At 37.3% G+C, this 25592-nt stretch overlaps 1 protein-coding gene across 11 annotated transcripts in view; it reads left to right on the forward strand.

Moving 5' to 3' along the window:
• Positions 1 to 25592, forward strand: part of ccser1 (coiled-coil serine-rich protein 1) — a 149147-nt gene that overhangs the window by 66133 nt on the left and 57422 nt on the right. For 9 of the 11 annotated variants that reach the window (XM_068218492.2, XM_009304062.5, XM_001335233.10 and 6 more), the window contains exons 8-9: positions 5552 to 5635; positions 14143 to 14220. In XM_068218492.2, the coding sequence (XP_068074593.2) occupies positions 5552 to 5635; positions 14143 to 14220 (162 nt within the window). Of the gene's footprint in view, positions 1 to 5551; positions 5636 to 14142; positions 14221 to 19594; positions 20425 to 25592 lie in introns of those variants that run through there. The other 2 variants (XM_073910479.1, XM_073910478.1) reach the window with 2 other exon arrangements.

Genomic DNA, 25592 nt, shown 5'->3' on the forward strand with positions numbered 1-25592 from the left:
ATTTTCAGTACCTTGTTGAATCTATGCCACAAAGGATTAAGGCAGTTCTGATTGCAAAATGGAGATCCAACCCCGCACTAGTAAGGTGTACCTAATAAATTGGCTGATGAGTGTATATCAATAAGTTCTACCACCAGGATACTTGCGGGTTTAGATGAGACTGTTAAACAGAAAGCTTACCTCTTTTTTTGTGACTGCTTTATTTATTTGATTACATCGATTGCTTCAGCGTTAAGTGTTACCTTTTATGATATAGAGCGTTCTCATTTATTAGATCCTTCGTCCTCCTCTTGCCCGATGAATTTAATCTAGGACAGACAGATGGAGGAGCCACTCGAACGCAGCTTTACAGCACGGGGTAAAGACCCAGCTCTCTGTCCTGAGTGTTGTGTATCTGTGTCTGTTTGTGCCTGTGCAACTGTGACCAAATGCCTCTCTGGAGGTCCTCCATGGCACTGCACAGATAAAGTGCCTCTTGTTAAACCTCTATAATTAAGATATAATTAAATATTCCCCACAGGCAGGGATTTGGAGGAGGTTGCATTCTGCCTTTTGGCTCCGTGCATCACTCAGGACTTGACCTTTTTTGTTTTTTTTTTAATTGTTGTTATAAATAATTAATTTTTAAATAATTATTTTATGAGCACTAAATGTTGTTTTAAGACTGTAAGATTTACTTGAAAGAAAACAATACATTTATTCGGCAAGGATTGCATTAACTTGATTGAGTTTGAAAATATATAAATTTAGAAATGAACAGGATGATTTTTAATTAAATTCTGTTCTTTGTTAAGTTTATTCATTCATTCATTTTCTTGTCGGTTTAGTCCCTTTATTAATCCGGGGTCGCCACAGCGGAATGAACCGCCAACTTATCCAGCAGGTTTTTACGCAGTGGATGGCCTTCCAGCTGCAACCTATCTCTGGGAAATGTGAAGTTTATTTATAAACTAATTTCAAGAGGATCACGTGCTTATGATTGTTTGCAGCTCGTCTAGCATTATTCAGATCCACTATAAATACCCTAAGTACCATATAATAGCAATCTTTGTTTTGAAGAATCCCCTCTTCCACCCCAACTCCTCCTCCTTTCCTAGATGGGTGGCATGATGGCCCAGTGTTTAGCACTGTTGCCTCATAGCAACAACGTCACTGGTTCTAATCCTTACCAAGCCAGCCAACATTTCTGTGCGGAGTTTACACATTCTCTCCATGCTCACGTGGGTTCTACCCGTGTTCCCTGGTTTCCTCCCACCATCCAAAAACATGCAACTTAAGTTAATGGACTAATCTAAATCTAAACCATAGACATGCACCTAGTAAATGGTTATCTATTAAGAGCAATCATCTGTTTATTAGCTACTACAGCAGGGGAGTTCTCAAGATCTACCTGAACTCAAACTCCCCTCTCGCCTTGCAAACAGGAGGGAGCCCCAGCCTCGGGAATTTTATGAGCTCAGGGCTCTCTCCCGGGACAGCATGCCAAACAAGCTCTATAATCAATCATCAGCTAAGTGTGAACTCTTGAAATATCTTTAGGGTTTACAGAGAATGATCAGAAAAAGAGAAAATATCTAGTGAGTGGCAGTTCTGTGGGTGCAAGTGCTTTGTTGATGTCAGAGGTTAGAGGAGAATGGCCAGACTGGTTGGAACTGATAGAAAGTAACTCAAAAAAGCACTCGTTACAACCAAGGTATGTAAAAGAGCATCTCTGAACACACAACTTGTCCAACCTTGAGGTGGATGGGCTACAGCAGCAGAAGACCACACTGGGTGCCACTCCTGTCAGCTAAGAACAGAAAACTGAGGCTACAATTTGCAAAGGCTCATCAAAATTGGACAATAGAAGATTGAAAAAACGTTGCCTGGTCGATTTCTGCTGCGACATTTGGATGCTAGGGGCAGAATTTGGCGTCAGCAACATGAAAGTATGGATTAAGCCTGCCTTCCATCAATGGTTTAGACTGGTAGTGGTGGTGTAATGGTGTGGGGGATATTTTCTTGGCACACTTTGTGCCCATTAGTACCAAAATCTCTGAGCAATATTTCCAGTAGCTTGTTGAATCTATTCCACAAAGATTGAGGCAGTTCTGAAGGCAAAAGTGGGTCTAACCCGGTACTAGTAAGGTGTACCTAATAAAATAGTGAGTGTATAAACATTTACTGTCATGATGTTTTTGTCATATAGTTTTTACAGTGCAGATTCCACAAAAATTGTACCTGTTTATTCCCACACTCTCTTTTCTTATTTCTTTTAAGTCTTTGGGCAAGATAACAAACTTTTAATTGGAAATTAAAAAAAAAAGATTGTGTGATAAAATGTGTCCTTGTCACATGACCAGATCAGTTCACTTGGATGCTAAATATAGGCAAATTTCAATGGAATTTTAAAATCTGCTGTTTCCCATCATTTCCATAGACCGTAAGCATCTCCTCTGTGTTAAAAGATACATGGTTCTAATAGGTCTAATATCTAACAGGTTAAGCAGCACAGTTGTTTTCAGCACATAAGTGTACACTTGTAAGTCAAATGTTAGTTTTAAATGCCTCAACAACAAAAGAAAAAGGAAAAAAAAGAAACATTTCTAGGAACTCGTTGATTTAAGAAGCGAATGCTGTTTCATGCACTGAAAACAGCACAATAGAAAGCTGACTGTATGTAACCAGGACAGAGATAGAAGTGAACAACAAGAGGACAAGTACATCAGAGTCTCTAGTTTGGGAAACAAACCCCTCTCTAGTGCTCGGCTGGGTGCTTCATTAAACAGCATTCACCAAACACCAGCTTCTGTAGTAGCAGTCAAGACAAGATTCTGCTCAGATGCTGCTGGCCTTTAGGCAGAGTTTCAAAGAAAAAAAGATACATTTAAAATCTGGCGAATCAGTCGAAAAAAGAATGGGCAAAATAACAAAGATTGAATGGTAAAAGGCTTCAATGATTATGTTCTGTTGGAAGAAAGAAAGGTTTGAAACTTCACCTAAATCTCATAATAGACTGACTCAGAATGTAAAAGGTCTGCAGATGCAGCAAATAGATGATTCTTTGAAGACTAGGGGAATCAAGATGCAGTCTTATACCTCGATGTGTTTTGTTGATGTATTTTTAATGGAAGACCCTTGAAATACTTGAGATTGTTTTTTTCTCAGATCATTTTCTTTTTACAGAGATTCAAGCAATACAAATGTTTTGGATAAATCTTTACAGCAGAGGTGCCCAAACTTTTTCTTATTAAGGGCCAAAAATCAACCTTGATTGAGGCTAGTGGGTCGAAAGTAAATATAGTTACCATGGGTAATATTCAAATTTTTTGAATAATATTTTAAAAAAAAATATATTTTAAAAACTTGAAAACATTGCTTTACATTAACTAATACAGCATATACATATACATATACATATATATATATATATATATATGTATATGTATATGTATATGTTATATATATGTATATGCTATATATATAATATATATATATATATTATATATTATATATATTATATATATATATATATAATTTTATAATGAACTTATTACAAGAAAAACAAAAATATAAATATATAACAGAATGAAGTTACATTAGTTTTTGACTTGATTTGCTCACCAATGTCTTCTGCATAGTCCTTTGTCTGCCAAGTGACATTGTTCACATTTAAAAAAATTGCATTTATTTACAACATTTTATAGAAACATTTCATTTCAGTTTGCTTTTTGTAACTCTCTTCTCAGATGCGATGGTGGGCCAAATCAACGGTCACAATCAGCCAACTTTGGCCAGCAGGCCCTGCTTTTTGGCATTTCTGCTTTACAGTATTAAAAAATATTTTACATTATGAAAGTAGAAATTTCTGCTGGTAAAATTGATTTATAAAAGTTGAAGAATGATGTTGACATTTTCATTTATTTTGTTAGAAATAAATACAGTTTGTAAGTTGAGTCTAGTTTTTGAGCAAAGAAGTTATAGATCCAAATAAGTTTAACTAAATATATTTTTAACAGGTTTAATTTTTTATTTTTTATTTTTAAGTTGAAAAGTAAATAAGTGCAGTAATGTGGCACAAACATTACAATTAAAACTTTGGTAACACTTTCTGGTTTGGCCCATTTGAGTGTTAGTAGAATGTCTGCTTAATATCTTTTGATTCTGCTCCTTCAACAGACATTTAACTGACTATAAGAAACTTTGCAAGTACATGTCAACTAACAATAACCTTAATAGCAAGTACCACTAAGTACCACTAACAGTGTACTTATAATCTAATGAGAATTAGTTGACATGATGCAATGTAGCTTAAATTCAACAAACGGACCATCAAAATAAAGTGTGACCAAAACTTTTTTTTTTGTGCATCTTTTATATCCGCTAAATATAAAGTTGCTAAGTTTAAAAATATTAAAATATAATTTTTATAAAATATAAATATAAATAAAATGTTTATAATATTGATAATAGTGCTGATTTACACTGCATTATGTGTGTTTCTAAATGTCATCTTAATCTCATTATCTCACCAGTCTCGTTCTTATTTTTGAAGGCAATATTTAAGTATAATTAAAAATAAATAAATATGAGGCTCATTAAAACAAAAAAATTATAGAGCTAACCAGCTGAATGGTCGTGTACTTGAGTTTAATTTTCAGCCACAGTGCTGATTATTTTGAGTTTAAAAGTGACACGTTGCCATGATTCCCATTTTAATGATATTGCAAACATGTTAATGATAATTAATGCCCATTATTACAAAGCTAAATAGAATCCACTTTAATTTGAGTTCAAAGGAGCACATTAACATTCCGCTTTGGTTGCCGTGAAGAGATACTTGAGCCTTCCTGATGGGGTCGTAGCATTTCATAAGACAAAAAGAGCGTTGTAGGTACAAAGCGAACAATCCTTGTTAGGCGCCGTGTATGTCATCATCATCATCTGCAGGCAGAAATGAGCTTCCTTTACAGAGGAGCATCAAAGATTGACAACAGCTCCCTTGAGATGTTTATGTAATGTCAACAAAAAGGAGCGCATTCAAGCCAAAGCCAAAGAGCTTTGAACAACCATGTCTCCAAGTACGTGACATTGAAGCTCATAATCCCCTTCCCTGATCTCTCATGAAGGGCTCCTGACTCGTGCACATTGTGTCCAGCTTCTTCATGTCAGCGCTGTTAAATCTTTGCCGAATAGATGTCATTTTTTTTTGGGTGGGGACTAGGGAGGGCGGTGGATCTTTCCGGTCGTTCATGGAGGCCATGTTGTGCTCCTGGGCCTCTTGGTCCTCCTCTGCCGCCCTTGAAGCTTCCCGTCCCTCCCCCAGCCTCACATAATGGATGCTGACAGCACAAGGTCATGGGAAAGTGCCTGCTAGTTCAGGTGAAGTTTATGGAGGAGAGCGAAAACCACAGAAAGCACACCTCCACCTCTCCAGCGCGGTAGTTTTTATTTTACGCCCCCACACAAGACTGCAGATTCCAACTGGGGGCGATGGCTTGAATAACGCAGACTGGCTTTTTTTCCCTTTTTTTTTTTTTAAATAACGTGTTTGTGTGTGCTTTGTGTGCAGGATCCTGGGAGAGAGGAGAATCAGTTTCTGCACCAGAAGCTGAAGGAGAGAGATGAGCTTATTGCACAACTTCAGGCAGAGTTGGTGAGAAATTGTACCGTTTCATAACCTGCAAGTTTCATAAGCACCTTGGTGAAGTCTCATGATCGCTCTACTGTCATTGGGAAAGCCTAATTTCATGCACCGGCTTGACAGTTTGCGCTGGTTTTCCCGTCCTTTTCCCAAGACTCGCATTAGGAAGTTATAGCGATGCTACGCTGCAGTTTTTTTTTTGAACTGGGACGATGTTTGATAGACTCACTTAAGGTGCAGTAAACAGTTTGTCGCATGCTTTACATGCACTGTGAGACGCATAACGTTCCTGGTCCCGGCTTCGAGGGCAGAGACGAGTGAAGGGGAAATATGACAGGTCCATCTCAGATTTATAGACTAGTGGTCTTGAAATAAGGAATGGGATGGCGTGATAGGAATGGAGGAGGGGGGAGGATGAATAAAAACAACAGAGGGCAGTAAAGAGGCTGTAAAAGCAAAAGGACAAACAAAGCGCACATAATGTTTGTAACAGTCCATGACATGATTTTATGTCTTGCTTAGCATTTAGTTATAGTGCTGGGTGATGTGGCCAAAAAGGTTTTTTTTTTCCTCCTTCATTCTTTTATTAATCAACTGCTTTAAAAAGGTCTAAAAAGTGCAGCACACATGAACTGACCAACGTGTTAATGCAGAGTATATACAGTATAAGCAGCAGGACAAATGTGTGTATACATTATATATGAGCCATTTCACACTTGTAGCAGTGCAATGTGGCTACATATCGGCACTGGTGGGAGGCGTGCATTGCATTAGCGTCCCACCAGTGATGATATAAAGCCACATCCCACTGCTACAAGTGTGATATTGCATTTATACAACAGTTCAATGGCATACATGTATATAAATATAAAAAAATCAAACAGGGAGAGTCTCATTCATTTAGATCTGCAGCTGACGTCAGAACAGCAAAAATTGTTGCTACTTCACAAACGTCACTTTAGAGCTAAAATTTAAACCATTCTCTAGTGTAATATCTAAAATGATGACAAAACAGATGATTTTGCTAACATTTTAAGATTATAAGTTTGAACGGCATGAAATAACAGTCTACAGCGATTTCCTAGTATTTCTCTGTTGCAATCAGGTGATGACAATAATTAACCCCGAAAAAGCCAAAGCAACGCAATCACTACCAGATTACTGTTGTGTTTGTGATAGGAAAAATGCTAAACACATGCAGGCATTTCTTTTTTCTTTCTGTTTACTGAACTAGTCTGCAGTAGCCAAAACAGGAGACTTTAATAGAAACAAACAGATGGCCAACCAAAAAGTAACTTTAAGAAAGTCAATTAGCCAGCACCACGACGCGGATGCACTGGGATGCTGTTTTTGCACTTTTCAGTGTTTACAAATAATTACATAAAAAAGAACATGAGTAATCTTGACAAAATGTACATCAGTCTAAATCTGCAACACTCAAGCAGCCATTACAGCTAGTTGTTTTTCAATGGGAAGCTTATAAAATGTATAAATTGTATTTGCTATAATTGTGTAAGTGGTAAATAAAACACTTATTAGATATGGAGTACATATCATCGTAATAACAAGACACACAAGCATTCATTGCTGTGCATCAGAGTTAATTTCGAAAGGTAAGAGTCCACAGAAAAACATCCAACTGAACACATTTAGTCTACTGACACATAGTGTGGATTATGGATGGTTATTCACAAAGTGACCAACACAAAATACATACATTCCTAATATGGCCCATCTCACAATCATAACACTACAATTACTATAGTATAAATAGCGTACTACAACATACAAAAGATTGGGATCTACTTAGAAAGTCACTTACCTGTTTAATAATGACTTGATCAGCTGTATTTTAAAATTGTGTTGGGCTTTTCCTCCTCTAAGGGCTTATTAAGAGTTATTAAGAGTCTGTATTTGGTCTGCTCATTGACAGGCTAATAGCCACCGACACGTTGTCTCTTAGAAATGATAAATAAAAATAGGCACTATCCTTATAAATAAAAAGCATAGTTGTAATTTAAACAACTACATTCTCACCTAAAAAGCCTCAAAAGTACATTATGTTATCCAGCAGCATTATTTGTCAAACTGTAGAGTGTCCTCTGTTAGTTGCTGTATGTAGGCGGAGTAATACACAAGGATGAAGGGTAAAGAGGCTTTATGAGTGCGTTATTTGCAGAATATCACACAGCTATCAGCCAATCAGATTCAAGAACCAGACAGAACTGTTGTATAAACATACACACATATACAGTTGAAGGCAAATTTTCTATTACTACTGTACTAATTTTTATTTCAAATGTTTATATTATAATTAGGGCTGTCAAATAATTAAAAAATGAACCTAATTAATCTCACTTTTTTGTGATTAATCATGATTTATCACGAAACGTAATTAATCTTAATTAATCATGATTAATCACGAAACGCCATATTTATTACAGAAATAAAAGTACAGGCATTAAATCCCATTTGAATTTCAAAACAATCAATGCCAATAACAAACAAAAATGATTTCCATGTTGGATTCTGCACCACACACACACACACACACACACAAACACACACACACACACACACACACACACACACTGCGCAGTACAGCGGACCCGGTGAGTGAGGGAGGGATCACTTCAGATTCATCAACACGCATGATCGCGTTCATCAAATTTGCTTAAACTCCGCGCTCTAATGTATGGCTGTATTTTACAAGAATGGATTCTGACATAGCAACATGAAACTTATGAAATATTAGGGCTCATGGAAGCAGCTTAAAGGGAGAGAAATGGTCTGTCTATGACAGCTTGCGATTTCATCTGCTATTTTCACAGAGTACATTTACATGGACACCAATACTCAGCTTTTATGATTAAGATAATACTGATTAAGAGTCTACCATGTAAGCAGCGATTTTTGATTACCTTAAAGTAACACGTGAGTCCCGAAATGCGGAGGTTTTTTTTTTCGTCCGCAATGCGGTATCAAATTCCATTAAAACATCCTGAATGAAAATATGTTGAATGAGAGTAAACTGCTGAACTGCAGTTAAAGTCTAAAGATTAAAAATAAAACACCCGAAACTACATAAAACTCTGGAGGAAACGCAGGATAGCCTGGTGATGCGACATTAGTTGTTTTATGCTGAAACTTCCCTTCTAAAAGTGCGTCCTTGGTCTTATCCAAATTTCTTTGTATGTTAAACACATGCTGGGCCGGAGCAAGCTGAACTGGCGCTATAGACAAAAGGCAATTATGCTGCCCTCAACCCATAAAGTGAAAAAGAAAGTGACATTTTTGCTGATGAAAGCGAGGACCATGAGGGAGAGGGTTGGTGTAGCTGATGAAAGTGAAGACTGGGGGGTTCGCTCACTGTTCTGCTGACAAGGCGGCCGCCTATAGGTCGCCTCTATGCTCGCGCTGGCCCTAAACAGGAAATTAAAAAAAACGGTTATTTTTTAACGCGTTAAATATTTAAAATTAATCACATGCGTTAACGCGCTTATTTTGACAGCCCTAATTACAGTATAATATACATTTTTATATTGTATTATATATATTTTTATATCATTTTTAATATGGATTTTTAATGAAATAATTATCTTTTCACAGTATTTCCTGTAATATTTTTTTCTTCTGGAAAAAGTTCTTTAGCTGGAATTAAAGAATTCAAAAAATGTTTACAACATTTAAAGTCAGAGATCTTTATTTTTGTTCATTGACTTTGAGGACACAAAAGATGTGGATGTAACTTAAAACAACGAATTTTGTAAAAAAAAAAAAAAAAGAAAAAAAAGAAAGGATGCTTATACAGTAGTCAACATTCAAAGTGTATGAAAAATGTTTTTTAAATATGTCCTAGGACAAGAATGAATGGCGTTTAATAGTTTTGGAACAACTACTGTATGACGAAACGTAATGATCCACTTCAAAGTGAACTACTGTATGTATCACCCAATCCTGCTACAATACTATGGTGCAATTATTGGCACGACAGTAAAAACATGTAATAGCCTTGTCACTGGAAATGTCGGTGCTCCTTCAATTGACTTAAAACTAAATCACTGAGATATTTGTGTTCTTCGTTAAATTCAAGCGCTTCTCGTTAGAGCTGGTTGTGTGATCGATTCAAGACCTACAGTATCTTCATGAAAGCAAATGTGCTGAATAGATAAACGGTCCTTGAGGCGCTAAAGAGCTGAGCCGTTTAGTTCTACTTTGAAGCGAAAACATTATCACCTTATTGTTTTATTGAGGGAAAATGCGCTACTATTAGCTATCAGTGGTATTATTGTTTTTATTGGTATTATTGTTCAGCCCTTCTTTTGGTTTTATATAATCACTGTAGACAGATGACCAGATACAACAGCTATTGTCACCTGACCAATCAGAACAGAGCTGGAAAGACTTTTAAAAAAAGGGGTTTAAAGAGAGATAATATGCAAACGATTACAAAATATATACAAAAGGATGGGTTTTTGGAGGAAACTGAAGTGTTTTTTTAAGTCTTTTTAGACACCTTAAAATCAACATTAATTACATTACAAACAATATTTTCACAAAACAGCATTTCTCATTTTTGAGTAGTTGCAGCTAAAGTACTGAAATTAATTGGAATATTTTTTTGTTAAAAAAAAAAAACAGTAGAAAAGACAAATAGAAATGTTTTTTTTTTCCTTCTGTGACTATATCAAAGCTCACTATTTAAATAGTAATATGCCAAATTTAAAGATGGATTTTTCAGTATTAATATTGTTTTGCGCCCTCAGATTCCAAATTATCAAATTGTTGTGTCTTGGCTAAATATTTTATTTATTGCAATATACCTATTCAATTCATTATTTCTATAGCACTTTTACAATGTAGAGTGTCCAGTTTTAAGAGATGATGTTCAGTTAAGTTCATTTCAGTGTGGTTTAAATTTCACTGCTGAAAGATCAAACACTGGAGCAAATCCATCAATGGTCAGCTCTACAATCCCAAATCAAGCAAGCCAGTGGCAACAGTGGCAAGGAACAAAACTTCACCAGTTGACGAAAGTAAAGGAAAAAAACCAGGCTCAGTGGGGTACAACCATTTTTCCTTTGGCCAAACTTTTTGTGCAGAGCTGCATATATACCATCAATGAAAATCTTATTTATTCAGTTTTCTGCTTTGTGGTTTAAGTTCACATACAATACAATACAATACAATACAATACAATAACTGTATCAACAATAATAAATTAAGGTCCCACTACTCTCCTGGAACCCAATTTTTACTTTTTGTGATCCCCATTTGTAGTCACCGCATCTCTGCAAATCGGCAGCTCTCATTGAAAACTAATGACTCCAGGTCGCTTTGCTGCAAATCTCAGCGTGAGATTGTGTGAAGTGAATGCGCCTTTATTCTGTTGGCTGCAGCACTGCATTACTAGTTTAAACGCTCTCCATACTTACTGATCCCTGTCTAGATGTTCAATAAAAAGATTTCTAGTTTGAATCTCACTCAGTCTGCAGAGGCTTGAATTGATGTTGTCCTTATCAGTCTTTTCTTCGAGCACTGAATTCAGAAAATGTGCTGCCAATAGTGTGAAGTACGTCTCTGAAGGTCACAGTCTTTTTCTCTGAGAAAATGGTGTGTTGGTAAATACCACAGGGCTCGCTGCAGTTTCTTTACTCCAGTCATGTGGGTTTCGTATCAAGAACTGCAGTGTTTTTCAATGTGATCTTCAGTAAAGCATATGTGTGCTAAACCTATGTAAACATATGCATAATGTGGCATCCAGCTGTCGACACTGGACTCAACAGAATTGGTGGTCAATGACATCATCACTTTACAGATTGTGCCGCACAAGAGACCTCCGCTCTATTTTTAGTGGGAAAAGAACCTGCGGTCACAATGGCCTAATAAATCAGTGCAAAAGCTCGTAAAATAATACTCACTGGTGAAACTGGCAGCCTGCTGGCTAGGCTCGTCTTTGTCAATTTTTACTGTCTTTATTGAATGTCATTAATGAAGTATGGCTGCCCTAAATTTTGCTGCACCATATTTCTTATTTTATTAGTCTGCCGTTCTGGCATATTTGAGAGGAGGGGGATTAAAGCTGTTTGATATTCCAAGTCAAGACTCTCAACATATTTCTGATGATATAACCAATATGGGCATACAGTCGGAGTGTCATTATCATAGACTTATGAGCCATTTTTTTAAATTAAAATGGAAGAGATAAGAACGTAGTGACTGTAGTGTTCCTCTTATTAAATAGCTACTTTACAATGAGTTAAAAGAATAAATGGGCACAAAATATCATTAAAATGTTAATCTATATCAAATGAACAATTTTATGTTAGAATAAAAGTAACATTTAAAATTATACAATATTATACAATAACGTTATACAATAACTTGCCTAAGTACTGTAACCTGCTTAGCTAACCTTGTTTACCCAATTAAGCCTTTAAATGTCACTTTTTAGCTGTATAAAATGTCTTGAAAAATATCTAGTCATATTATTTACTGTCATCATGACAGATAAAATAAATCAGTTATTAGAAATCTCTGTTAAAAAGAAATTGGGGGAAAATAAACGGGGGCTAATAATTCTGGGGGCTAATAATTCGACTTCAACTGTATATTTTAAATATTTGTTAAAATAAAATAGTTTAAAATAATTAAATTATTATTAAAAATAATAAATTATTAATCAAACTAAATATTCACACTTTAGTGGCGCAGTAGGTAGTGCTGCCGCCTCACAGCAAGAAGGTCGTTGGGTCGCTGGTTCGAACCTCGGCTCAGTTGGCGTTTCTGTGTGGAGTTTGCATGTTCTCCCTGCCTTCGCGTGGGTTTCCTCCGGGTGCTCCGGTTTCCCCACAGTCCAAAGACATGCGGTACAGGTGAATTGGGTAGGCTAAATTGTCCGTAGTGTGTGTGAATGTGTGTTGATGTTTCCCCAGAGATGGGTTGCGGCTGGAAGGTCATCTGCTGCGTAAAAACTTGCTGGATAAGTTGGCGGTTCATTCCGCTGTGGTGACCCCAGATTAATAAAGGGACTAAGCCGACATGAAAATGAATGAATGAATGAAAAACTTAAAAGGGTAAATTGTTTAAAATATTTTTTTTTTATTTTGGTCATTTTGATTTTAGAAATTCTGTCATAGGGTCTTGAAACCTTTCTTTCGGGTTAAGTCTACCTCAGAAATTTTTCAAAAAATGCTTAAAGATGGACGTGGAGCGCTGCGAGCAGAGGGAGGAGTGGGTATGGCCGGCAGAGCAGAGGAAGAAGAGGGGAGCGAACAAGTTGTCATGTGTCAAGTTGTCAGTTGGCTCACAAAATGAGACACAAACCATGAGGACACCCATGATTTTATAGTTTACAAAGTTAAAATGCAAAGAAATAAATAGTCATTAATTTATTGCCCTGCTACATATGTTACTTGTAATTTAATATACACATAACCACAATTTGTTATATCATTATAAATATAATCATGTTTATATAAACACTATAAATGAGGAGGACTTCTCTCCTCCTGAATCCCCGGGTCTGTATGCAAACACAGTGGATAGCAGTGCAACAGGTCTCTTGCCTTATCTATTTCAACCATTAGTCCTGCAGGGAATCTGGAGGATTTTAAGAATATGGTGAATACAGCAGCTTGGATAAAGGCAATGTGTCTGAATGGTAACAAAGTCAACTGATAAAAGGCAAAGTCCGCTATTGTCTAATTCTCGTACAGCTCTCCCGATAAAAATGCTCGCTGCAAACCAAGCTTTGCTATATTGGCCCTGACAGCATTGTGGGGAAAAACATGCAACAAATACCACGGATCATGGAAACAAACACCTAGGACCTGTGTCGTGAGCAAACGCGGTCTCACCCAGTCATTGAGTTTCACAGCTTGGCAGGTCTGTCTTGCCTTCGGAAAGAAAGTGCTCTCATGAATAATTCTCATAGGATAAGAAAACTTCGCTATGAACAATAATGAGAAACGATGTATCGTCATTCCACTAGCAGCTGGGTTCTACTTCACTGATTTTGATCCCGCCCCAAAAATTATTTTCAATTCGAAACATGAAATTAGCTGACAAAAACTCAAAATTATCCAGTTTTCTTCACATTTAAAGCAGACAGGTGCTAACATTGTCTTAAATGATACTCAACACACACAAATTATTTTAACATTGTTAACATTTTTTTAAAAAAAGAACCTTTAATGTAATTCAGAGGTAAAATTAAAAACTTTTTTAAGTGAATTGAATTAACAGAATCTAAAAAAAATTACTCACAATCACTCTATTATTTTTTAGCAACTCTATTATTTTGCTTTTTATTTAAATGACTTAATTTGAAATTAAATCACTGTATTTTTAGTTGTCACTCTAAATGCTTTGTAGTTAAGCTTTCAGTTTATGATTATGTGAGTGCAGAATGCTAATGGATTGACCTAAATCAAGTATTCCATGGAAATGTTTTAAGTCCTAACTTTGTTTAATTGTTATCGCACACTTTTCTGATACTTTTTTTTTTTTTTTAACAGGAATCCACCCGTGCCACCCAGAGATCTTCATGCCAAAAAGCTGACAAAAGCACTCAGACAGATTTCTTACTCTCAGAGGTGAGTACCCATTAAAGCGCCGTACGAAAGCTCCTGACGACGCTGCTAATGTTCCGAGGTCATTGAGCTGTGTCTGGTTTTTCTAATTGAATACAGTTCCCCACATCTGTCTTTTTTTTTTATTTCACTGACTTTTAATGGTAAAGGGCACTGAAAGTTGATTTTCGATTGGAGGAGGAACCCATTTCTGGGTCTTGGTTTTTGATTTCGAGAACTCTCTTGCTTCTATTGCTTCATCTGGTTGTGCTTTTGGAGAGTTTGACTTCCCTCCTTCCCACCCCATCCAGTCCAATAATTCCCATCCTCCCTTTTATTTGTTTTTATTATTAATTTCACATGAAAGCTAGGTGCTTTCTTGTTCCCACAGGCACTTTTTAATAGTTCACACACAACAAACGATGATGCTGTTTTGCAGTGAGTCAGCAAACTGTGTTCAAGTGCTTCAAACTTTAAATGACTCATTAACAGAGATTAAAGAGCCCATATTATGGGTTTTTGAAAATTCCCCTCCATGTAGTGTGTAACACAGCTCTAAGTGAAGTGAAGTATCCAGCTAAGGCTTAAATCTGTAAGAATACAGTGTTTAAAACTGTTGATTCATCTATAAAAGAGTCGATTCATAGTGCTTCAAACGAGTCGCCTTGATACCGACTCATTAGGTGTTTCGCCATGACGTACGAACGAAACAAAGTTTTTCACGTGCACGCGCAAACCCGGGAGATTTCAAACCTGAGGCCCCACCCTCTGACGCAGTAACCCAGACACACACACACACACACCCACAAACACACGCACACAAACATGCCGGTCGATTGAAGTCACATTGCAGATGGATATATTGAGTCTCTACCCAAAGATGAAACCTCAGCATTATAGCCAAGCAGTTGGAAACTACTGGAAACTTCTGGAAGCTACATGCTACAAAGAATACTTCATCTGAGTTTGTTAAAGGAAGGATCAGTAAAGAGTAACTGATGGACGTCAGGATGGGTTTCTTCCATTTCTCAAGTGTAAGTACGTGCGGTTAAAGTTGTTGCCTCGTTGACTCTAGCTTGCAAATGTATTTAGTTGTGATTTGTTACTTGTAACCGAGTGTACTGTATCAGGTTAACTGGCTATATTCTCTTATCGCGTGCAAAGTCACGTTAAAAACGCGACGCGTGCTGCTTTGTTTATGGAGCTCCGTGGTAACGTTAGAGGTGTGCATACCCGCGGCTGTCCCCGCGCCAGATTTCTGCGGCGCGGGAATAAATTTCCGAATAAATCGCCGGAGCGGTCGGTAACGGGTTTGATTTGGGACGGGAGCGGGCTGCCTGAGAAAGAGAAAGATGTGTCTGCTTGGTGCTTGTGTGTTAGTGCGCACGCGCGCGTATGAGAGAGAGAGAGAGAGAGAGAGAGAGCGAGCGAGCGAGCGAGCGAGCGAGCGAGAGCTTTATGCTTGGTGCTGTGTGTGTGTTTATACAGATTTTCGGTTTTGTTCTCCCCCGCTCTTTAGCGGGATCGGGCGCGGCGGGCAGAATACGGGGCGGGTTCTAAGGCTAAAACCTGGCGGGTGCGGGCGGAAGCGGGAGCGTTCTCGTCCGGAGGTGTTTGTGTGTGTGTGGCAGCTAAAATCCACGCCTACACTATCTAGCGTGTATGAACTGTGATTACTTTTTAAATTGCTGATTAGCTATTGGCCATTTCACTCTCTGACTGAAGGCAGTCGACCAATCGCGACAGATTGTCATCGGTCCAATCAGCGCAGATTAGCTTCGCGCTAAGGAGGGGTTTGGGAACAAATGAATCACTGAACGATTCATACAGGAGTCGCTGGGATAATTAGGTAAAAATAAATGCAGATTATAAGACCATGAAAGTGTTTTTTGACCTTGCATGCATATTAGACTGTTGTTGGAGACCCTTACAACCAAGATATGACCCTATTTCATGTATAATATGGGCTCTTTAATGCAACTCAGGTTTTCAGGACCAACAACAAAACTCAGCTTTCTCTCTTCACTGCTTAAATGATGACCAAACATCCTTTGATAGCTTGATTAAAGGCTATTCTTGGCTGAAATTCTAGTTTAAAATATATTATACAAGGTTCCCGCAGGACATAGAATTTCTGGAATATCATGGAATTTAAAAAGTTAATTTTAGACAATGTTGTTGTGTTTTTCTTAGTTTCAAGGTTGTTGTTATGGTTCGGCTGTTTTTCATCGCTATTTTATTACATTCTTGCTCATCAACTTGCATCAACTTAAGTTAATTTCACAGTTTATTTAGGTCAGTGTTTCTGAACCATGTTACGGGGGGACCACCAGCACTGCATGTTTTGGATGTCTCCTTTGTCTGTCACACCCTTTACAGGTCTTTCAGTCTCTGTTAATGAGCTGATAATCTGAATCAGGTGTGTTAATGTTAAGGAGACACGGGCTGTGTTTAAAATGGCATACTTGTATATGTACTATATAGTATGCTAAAAAGAGTATGTTTGAATTCATATCTGTGTTAATTTTGTTGATGAAAAATTTTTTGTCATAATTTTTGTGACAAGTTTCTACCAATGAAAACTAGATAAAAACTAAATAAAAATTATTGATGATGATTTTAACTATAATACAAATAGACTGACATTTTCGTTGAATAATAAAAATGAGACGAGAATGTATTTGAGTGAAGTTTTTTTGATAAATACTTAATCAGAATTAATCTTGTGATGTGTGTGATGCGGGACGTGCACATGCACATTTGAACAGTATCTAATCTACAGTAGACAGAACACAAAATACAAGTACATGATAAATAAAACACTTACCATGCATTCACACATGCAACACGCATGTTTCATCTCAGCACCAACTGAAACCGACTAGACTGAGACTCTGAGAATGAAACGGCATGCTGCAGCAGAACAAATACAAACACCAGGACAAGAGCTTGCATCCTGAGTGTGGCCAAGATGGTACTCATACAAAAGACGATGACAAGAACAGAACAACATACAAGACAAGACAGGATTAGTGTATAGACTCTACCACCACAACATGATTAAACAAGATGGACGTTGCAGAAAAGCTATATTCCATCATTTAATAAAACTGTTTTATTTAATTTAAAGTTTGAATACTTTGTATAATAAATGTTATCAATATTTAAATTACATTACAATAAAAATAAAACCAAATATATTTAAGTCAATTTAATCTAAAGTAGATTTAGTCAAAATTCGAAAATCTGTTTGCCAGGAGTACTCGGATGACCTACTACTTCCAGGGAGATTCTGAAGTGCGCATCAGATGGATGATATGCTATTCTATGATACGCCACGAGAGAATTCATGAATAGGAGTAAAGCGATGCAACTGACATTGGCAATGTGATCATGACAAAATGGTAGATGTAAAATATCCGAGTTCCATTCATACTACTCGCATTCATACTGTATAGAGCACACTTTCTAACGGTCATATAGTAAATTTAAATGTAGTAAATTTAAATGCAGTACCTATACTGAGTAGTAAGCGATTTCAGGCGCAGCAACAGAAAATATGCAGAGGTGGTGGTCCTCAAGGAACGTGGTTGAGAGACACTAACTTAAGTCACCTGTAAACTGAGTTAAACATAATATACCTACATACAGGATATATACATACAGGATAAGATACATTTTAAGAGTTTTGTCTTCAAGGGAGGAAATACTTAAAGGTGCAGTATGTGATTGTCTTCAGAAACATTTTTTTGTTGTGCTGGTTGAAAGTCTCTTCACAGTTCAGTAGTAATGTGTACAGTAAATTATCTAATATGTTTATATGTATTTTTATATAAAATGCATAAAACTAAAAAATGTTCATCCAATTAAATACTGTTGGGCTGACATTTCCCATAATTCCGATAAGTAGCTCAAACTGTCTGTCAACAAATGCAGATTTGGGCTTTTGCGCATCTCTGTTCATACATGTCCGACATTAGCGTGTGCACGCCTGCATGAGCACCGCATGTGCATGCCTAGATGAGCGCCGCGCATTCACGACACGCGACTGTCACAGTCGCGGCAAAATCAAATGCTGAATTGAATCTTTTTAAACTCCTGAATCAGTATTGGAGTTACTTTGTCATGCTGGAGGAAGGATTACACCACAACATGGCTGAAGTATTTCTGTTAGAGAGGTAATGTTTTGTTTTAAAACTATATTAGTCACACACAGCTGATTTGTTGTGCTATGAATAGGTTCTATGCACAGACATGTTGTTCAACTACTGAAATCTCCTGGTGAAAAATAAATGTGACTATTTTCAGTTTCAGAAGGGAGCTTTTTACAGCATCGATAATGTATATTCAGTTTAACAACAAAACATCAGTAAATAGCGATATTCCGCCTAGCCTAAGTTGCTTTTAAATTCCCATTGGGTCATTTCTGTACAATGACAGCCTGTGACGTGCTGTGCTATTGTTTACAATGCTACTCTAAGTATTGGCTTTGAAGTAGCATGTGTGGCTTAGTAATAAGTTAAATTCTTGCACGCCGCCGGGCCAGCCACTACATACACTTCTAACTGGTGAATGAACTGGATTGTCCGCTGTTTTGCTGCTGTGGGTGCGTTCGTGATTTCAAGAAGCGTGGCTTTGAAACACAGTCCCTCCCTGCCGTTCAAAGCTAATATGCTAACCGATTAGCATTTTGGCAGATCACCTACTGCACCTTTAATAATAAAAAAATCTGAGGTAAATCATCCATTGTTGTTTTCTCAGTGGTTATTATGCAAACTTATATTCAAGCTAAAACCATTTTAATATGTTTTATTTGAACATATTGTAATTTAATATTTTTTAATATAGAAGCACAGCACAAACCGGTTTTGCGTTCATTAAATTTCATGGAAATTAATTATTTTTGTCAGGGATAATCAAGGAAATTACTATTCTTTTTTTCTTAAAAGTGGGAAACTGCTTCTAGTTTTTGTGCGCTCAACACATTATCTCACTCGCTGATGATGAAGAAACGTGACCGAGATTTTCTTCACAGTTTTCTGTCATATATTCCATGCCCTCGCAGTGCCCGAATCAGTATGCCTTTAGTCCCTTTACACTGAAATAGCTTTCTGTTGGACTCCCGTAGAGACATGGTCCATTTTCCTCCTGGCATTTAACTTCTCTCACAGACTTTGTGCTTTGTATTACCGCTAATATGCGTGTGTGATGTGAATTTCTGATGGCTTTTTCAAATTGCTTGACAATCCATTCCACGGCTATCACGGCACTAATGTCGTACCATCAGACCTCGGCGTTGATGAAAAGGCCTGTAAAAAAAGCTGAAATATTAGAACGAGTGCTCATTATGGTGCTGTTGCATTAGATAAGTCTTTTTTTGCTTTGGTGCCAAAAACAGCCAGCTTGAAAATGGTGGCGTGGGAGGAAGTGGGAGAATCTGCTTCCTGTCTACCTCTGATGAGCGTGGAGAGGAACTGCACACGCACAAGCATGGGACCCTCAGGCTTTCTGAATGCAACGCACACCATCATTCTTCCCCTCCGCTCAGCAAGAGATGAGTTCTGCTTTTCCACCCTGTCCTATGTAGACTACACCGCTATATGGGTTACCGCATTGAGGACACGCAAATATCCGAAAGTGTGTCTACAAGTGGGTCAGCTATTTCGAAGGCTGCTTCAACTGGAGGAGGTCATCTGGTTCCTTTTTTTACCCTCGTTCTTTCTCTCTTTTTTTCTGGAGCACCCTGCTTCTCTCTCCACTTGAGCTAATTAGTTGAAAGGGAGAGGAGGAGAGGCTTTGGTGCCCTCTGTTGAGTCACAGTGCACCACGGGGGCCAGACTGGCCTCTTTCGAAAGAGCCGGACACTGATCATATGTGATTCTTGTGCTCACAGACTTCTCAAAGTCTTCTTCCTGTGCTTCCTTTGTGGGCCTGATGTGCGCCAGGGAGGTGCAGGATTCGTGTGGAGGGGCTCTTGTCGGGACAATGAGACATGATGAGATGGACAGCAGCCAGAATGCTCACCTGTCCAGAGAGCTTGAGAAATGATGCGCAGTGTGACAGAGAGATTTATAATGCTTAGGGGAAGCACATATGTTCTGTGAGCCGTGGCTAGGAATCATGTTTAGATGGAGTACTAGTGCGTACACCTGATGTTGTAATAATGTCATGAACAATAAACAGCATACAGTGTAGCAATAACATAATAACTAAAGAATTGTGTATTATTAACCCTTGTGTGCTATTGGGGATTTTTTCATCCACTCTGGGGTGATTTGAGTCTTAATTTGGCCACAACTTTTTCTGTTTTTCAGCAAGTGGAAGGATTTTGGTGACATTTTATTTTAAGACATATTTTGGGAAAATGCTTTGAAAATTTTTGAAACTTCAACAATACTGTCTGGGCAAAATTACTACCACTTTATGTTTGTGGATGTTTTTGCCCCATTGAGTTCTATCATGATCACATTGTTTTGATTGCAAAGCCATAACAGCATATAATCATGCTTTCTTGAAGTTTTCCTGTTGGGAAGAGGTAGAATTTTAAATTTTTACTCTTCATCATCAGTTGCAGTGCAAAATAAGCTTAGTTTCTGCCTTCTATATGGAGTACAGTGTGTATGAGTGCTTGCCTGCGAGACCTTTGCACACTTATCTTGATATGCCTGAGAAAATCAAAATAAACAGCTCAGCTCTTAGAACTTGGCAAACATAGTGAGTGTATTCATGCGCACACACACACACACACACACACACACACACACACACACACACACACACACACACACACACACACACACACACACAAACACACACACACAAACACACTATAATCTGCCATTTTACTCCACATAACTCCATATAAAAGCTAGAAATCTTATCTAAAGGGTTAATGCTGCCAACTGATTATAACAGCAGTAAAAAGTAAACCTCTTTCCAACAGATGAAACCAATAAGAATGAAAAATCCATGATTATATGCTGTCATGGCGTTGCAATCAAAAAATGTCATGATAGTGGAAGTTAATGGGACAAAAACAGCCACAAACATAAGAAAATTGTAGTAAATTTGTACAGTACACAAAGGTTCACAACATTTTTTTCGTATACAGTAGAAACATCTTTTGAACTTGTTTATTGCGGTTTTACACAAGTCATGACAAGAAGTCAAAGTTTGGTGTCAGGATCAATAGATTTTTTCTCCTTTATTTTATTCAATTCAATTTATCTTTTTTCTATAGCATTTTTGCAATTTAGATTGTGTCAAAGCAGCTTAACATAGAAGTTCTTGTAAATCGAAACAGTCTCAGTCCAGTTTTCAGAGTTGAGCTTCAGTTTACTTCAGTTCAGTGTGGTTTAAATTTCACTACTGAAATTCAAAACTCTGAGGGGCAACTCCATCGATATGCAGCTCTACTAGTCCTAAACCAAGCAAGCCAGTGTTGAGGAGCAACACTTCACCAATTGAAGAAAGTGAAGGAAAAAACCTTGAGAGAAACCAGGCTCATTTGGGCACGACCATTTCTCTTCGGGCCAAACTTTTTGTGCAGAGACAGGCGCCGGATGCTGGAGAATGCTGGATGTCCATCTTGGAGAAACTGCATATGTGTGTTATACTCATAGAAACATAATAGATGCAATTAATGTGTATGCTTCAATGTTTCAAATAACAAAAATTTGCCAATGGTTGAATAAAAAAAATAATTCATCGTCATTCAGCATTGCAGAAGAAATTACACACTTAAAAATGTAAATCCAAAAAGTTTTTTTTATTCTGTTTAAGACAAAGTCAATAATTTTCAAAATTTTTACTTAATAGTATTTGTCATTTGAACTATCCCTTTAAATCTGTCAACCATTTCCTAACCATTTTTTCTATAATGCAACTCTTAAGATTGTTTTTGCTTGTTCATAAGCCCGTTTCATTGTCTGATAAAAGTCCTATTCTTTTCCCTTCTGTGTGAAGACTGACTGCGCCGTTATGTCTGTTTACTTTGCTTTATTATGCCGGTCTAAGCCTGTTAATATTAAGCTCTGCCCTCCACACTGCCGTTCAGCTATTTAAATGAAAAAGCACTTAAGAGCTCATTTACTCTGGCATTCCTCCCTTCCGTAGCCGCGATATGAAGTTTTATGGATTAGCTTCTGTTTTGTGTTATTTCCCTTCCAGTCATAAATCTTTTTTATAGAAGTGACAGTTCTTATTAAAACGCTTGAATATTTAGCCAAACGGAAAGCCCTCACAGCCAGAATAAGTCGTATTTTTTATTTTATTTTTGACGCTTGCCCAAACAGTTGGATCTATACCAGTGAGGGTGATTGATCAGTGGTCAGTTTCGGATTGCTGGAGGACACCTGTTAATGGAACATACTGGACATCTCCCACTGCTCGCCGTTTCAGCTCTCTAGCCAAACCCTGCTGAGAGGCATTTTGAGTTTCGAGCCTTTGCACACTTATCTTGATATGCCTGAGAAAATCAAAATAAACAGCTCAGCTCTTAGAACTTGGCAAACATAGTGAGTGTATTCATGCGCACACACACACACACACACACACACACACACACACACACACACACACACACACACACACACACACACACACACACAAACACACACACACAAACACACTATAATCTGCCATTTTACTCCACATAACTCCATATAAAAGCTAGAAATCTTATCTAAAGGGTTAATGCTGCCAACTGATTATAACAGCAGTAAAAAGTAAACCTCTTTCCAACAGATGAAACCAATAAGAATGAAAAATCCATGATTATATGCTGTCATGGCGTTGCAATCAAAAAATGTCATGATAGTGGAAGTTAATGGGACAAAAACAGCCACAAACATAAGAAAATTGTAGTAAATTTGTACAGTACACAAAGGTTCACAACATTTTTTTCGTATACAGTAGAAACATCTTTTGAACTTGTTTATTGCGGTTTTACACAAGTCATGACAAGAAGTCAAAGTTTGGTGTCAGGATCAATAGATTTTTTCTCCTTTATTTTATTCAATTCAATTTATCTTTTTTCTATAGCATTTTTGCAATTTAGATTGTGTCAAAGCAGCTTAACATAGAAGTTCTTGTAAATCGAAACAGTCTCAGTCCAGTTTTCAGAGTTGAGCTTCAGTTTACTTCAGTTCAGTGTGGTTTAAATTTCACTACTGAAATTCAAAACTCTGAGGGGCAACTCCATCGATATGCAGCTCTACTAGTCCTAAACCAAGCAAGCCAGTGTTGAGGAGCAACACTTCACCAATTGAAGAAAGTGAAGGAAAAAACCTTGAGAGAAACCAGGCTCATTTGGGCACGACCATTTCTCTTCGGGCCAAACTTTTTGTGCAGAGACAGGCGCCGGATGCTGGAGAATGCTGGATGTCCATCTTGGAGAAACTGCATATGTGTGTTATACTCATAGAAACATAATAGATGCAATTAATGTGTATGCTTCAATGTTTCAAATAACAAAAATTTGCCAATGGTTGAATAAAAAAAATAATTCATCGTCATTCAGCATTGCAGAAGAAATTACACACTTAAAAATGTAAATCCAAAAAGTTTTTTTTATTCTGTTTAAGACAAAGTCAATAATTTTCAAAATTTTTACTTAATAGTATTTGTCATTTGAACTATCCCTTTAAATCTGTCAACCATTTCCTAACCATTTTTTCTATAATGCAACTCTTAAGATTGTTTTTGCTTGTTCATAAGCCCGTTTCATTGTCTGATAAAAGTCCTATTCTTTTCCCTTCTGTGTGAAGACTGACTGCGCCGTTATGTCTGTTTACTTTGCTTTATTATGCCGGTCTAAGCCTGTTAATATTAAGCTCTGCCCTCCACACTGCCGTTCAGCTATTTAAATGAAAAAGCACTTAAGAGCTCATTTACTCTGGCATTCCTCCCTTCCGTAGCCGCGATATGAAGTTTTATGGATTAGCTTCTGTTTTGTGTTATTTCCCTTCCAGTCATAAATCTTTTTTATAGAAGTGACAGTTCTTATTAAAACGCTTGAATATTTAGCCAAACGGAAAGCCCTCACAGCCAGAATAAGTCGTATTTTTTATTTTATTTTTGACGCTTGCCCAAACAGTTGGATCTATACCAGTGAGGGTGATTGATCAGTGGTCAGTTTCGGATTGCTGGAGGACACCTGTTAATGGAACATACTGGACATCTCCCACTGCTCGCCGTTTCAGCTCTCTAGCCAAACCCTGCTGAGAGGCATTTTGAGTTTCGAGCCTGTTTCACGAGCACTAAAATCGTTTCAGGCATCTCTTTATTTTTCCAATTCATTTTGGCGTGCTTATTTATTTATTTAGATTCATTTACGCATGAGGGGGTCGCCCTGTCTCATAGAGTCATGCTGCGGCCCATCTGATCGCTCCGTGTGGGGAACCTGTTATGCTAAACTCGTAACTTCATTGCTCAAGCCTGCTTGCTTTTCACTCGGCATGGGTCAGAGTGTGAGCACTGAGCCTTGCAGGATGACGCGCCTGCTGAGCCGTAATCGTTTTCCAGCTTTTGTATGTGAACAAAAGACTTGTAAGAGATTTTGTTTGCCATTTGTTGCTGGGTTTTAAGCCAGGGTGGTCAAATCGAGCGTTTTAAGTTGGAGCAATTAATTAATTGTTAAAAACAGCAATAAAACAATAAGCGCTATTAATCGAGTCACTTGACAGGTATATATGTTTCATACAATTTCTGACTCAAGTTTTTCAGTGCATCCTTTATAAGAACTCACAAGCTGAGGAGTCAGCATTAAAGGGCACCATTTTACCCCTTTTACAAGATGTAAGATACACTTTTGGTGTCTCCAGAATGAGTCTGTAAAGTTTCACCTCTAAATACTCCTCAGATTATTTATTATAACCTTCAAAATTTGCCCATTTTGGTGTCTGAGTATACTGTAGCTGATTTTGTAAGCTGTGACTTTTAATGCAAAGTAGCTGCTTCTCTCTATTTTAACATCAGGACATTTTAAAAAAGAGATTTGTTGGGTTTATATCACTCCAATATGACTTTGTACACACTGTACCTACACACAGTTCTGCCAAAGAGCTTACAAAAGTTGATTTTTATCATCGGTGCCCTTTAATATCTGAATTATTATAAAATGTGCATACTGTAACATACATAAAAATTGAAAATACATTAAAAATAGTTGGAGATAACTTCAAGGTTATATAATTAGAGCAATGATGCCAGCTTATTTAAAAATATTTATTTGAAAATACTGTTAACAGCTTTATAATTTTTTAAAGCTTTATTATTTTTATTTGGAGTTAAAATAACATGCCTGTAAACCTGAAATAGCAATTTAGCCTTATAGTTTGGAGCTTTCTTATTAAGTGTTTTTGTAATAATATTTTAAATTCATTGCAATTCTACTG

This window comes from Danio rerio, chromosome 8, assembly GCF_049306965.1.
Source record: "Danio rerio strain Tuebingen ecotype United States chromosome 8, GRCz12tu, whole genome shotgun sequence".
Classification (NCBI taxonomy): domain Eukaryota; kingdom Metazoa; phylum Chordata; class Actinopteri; order Cypriniformes; family Danionidae; genus Danio; species Danio rerio.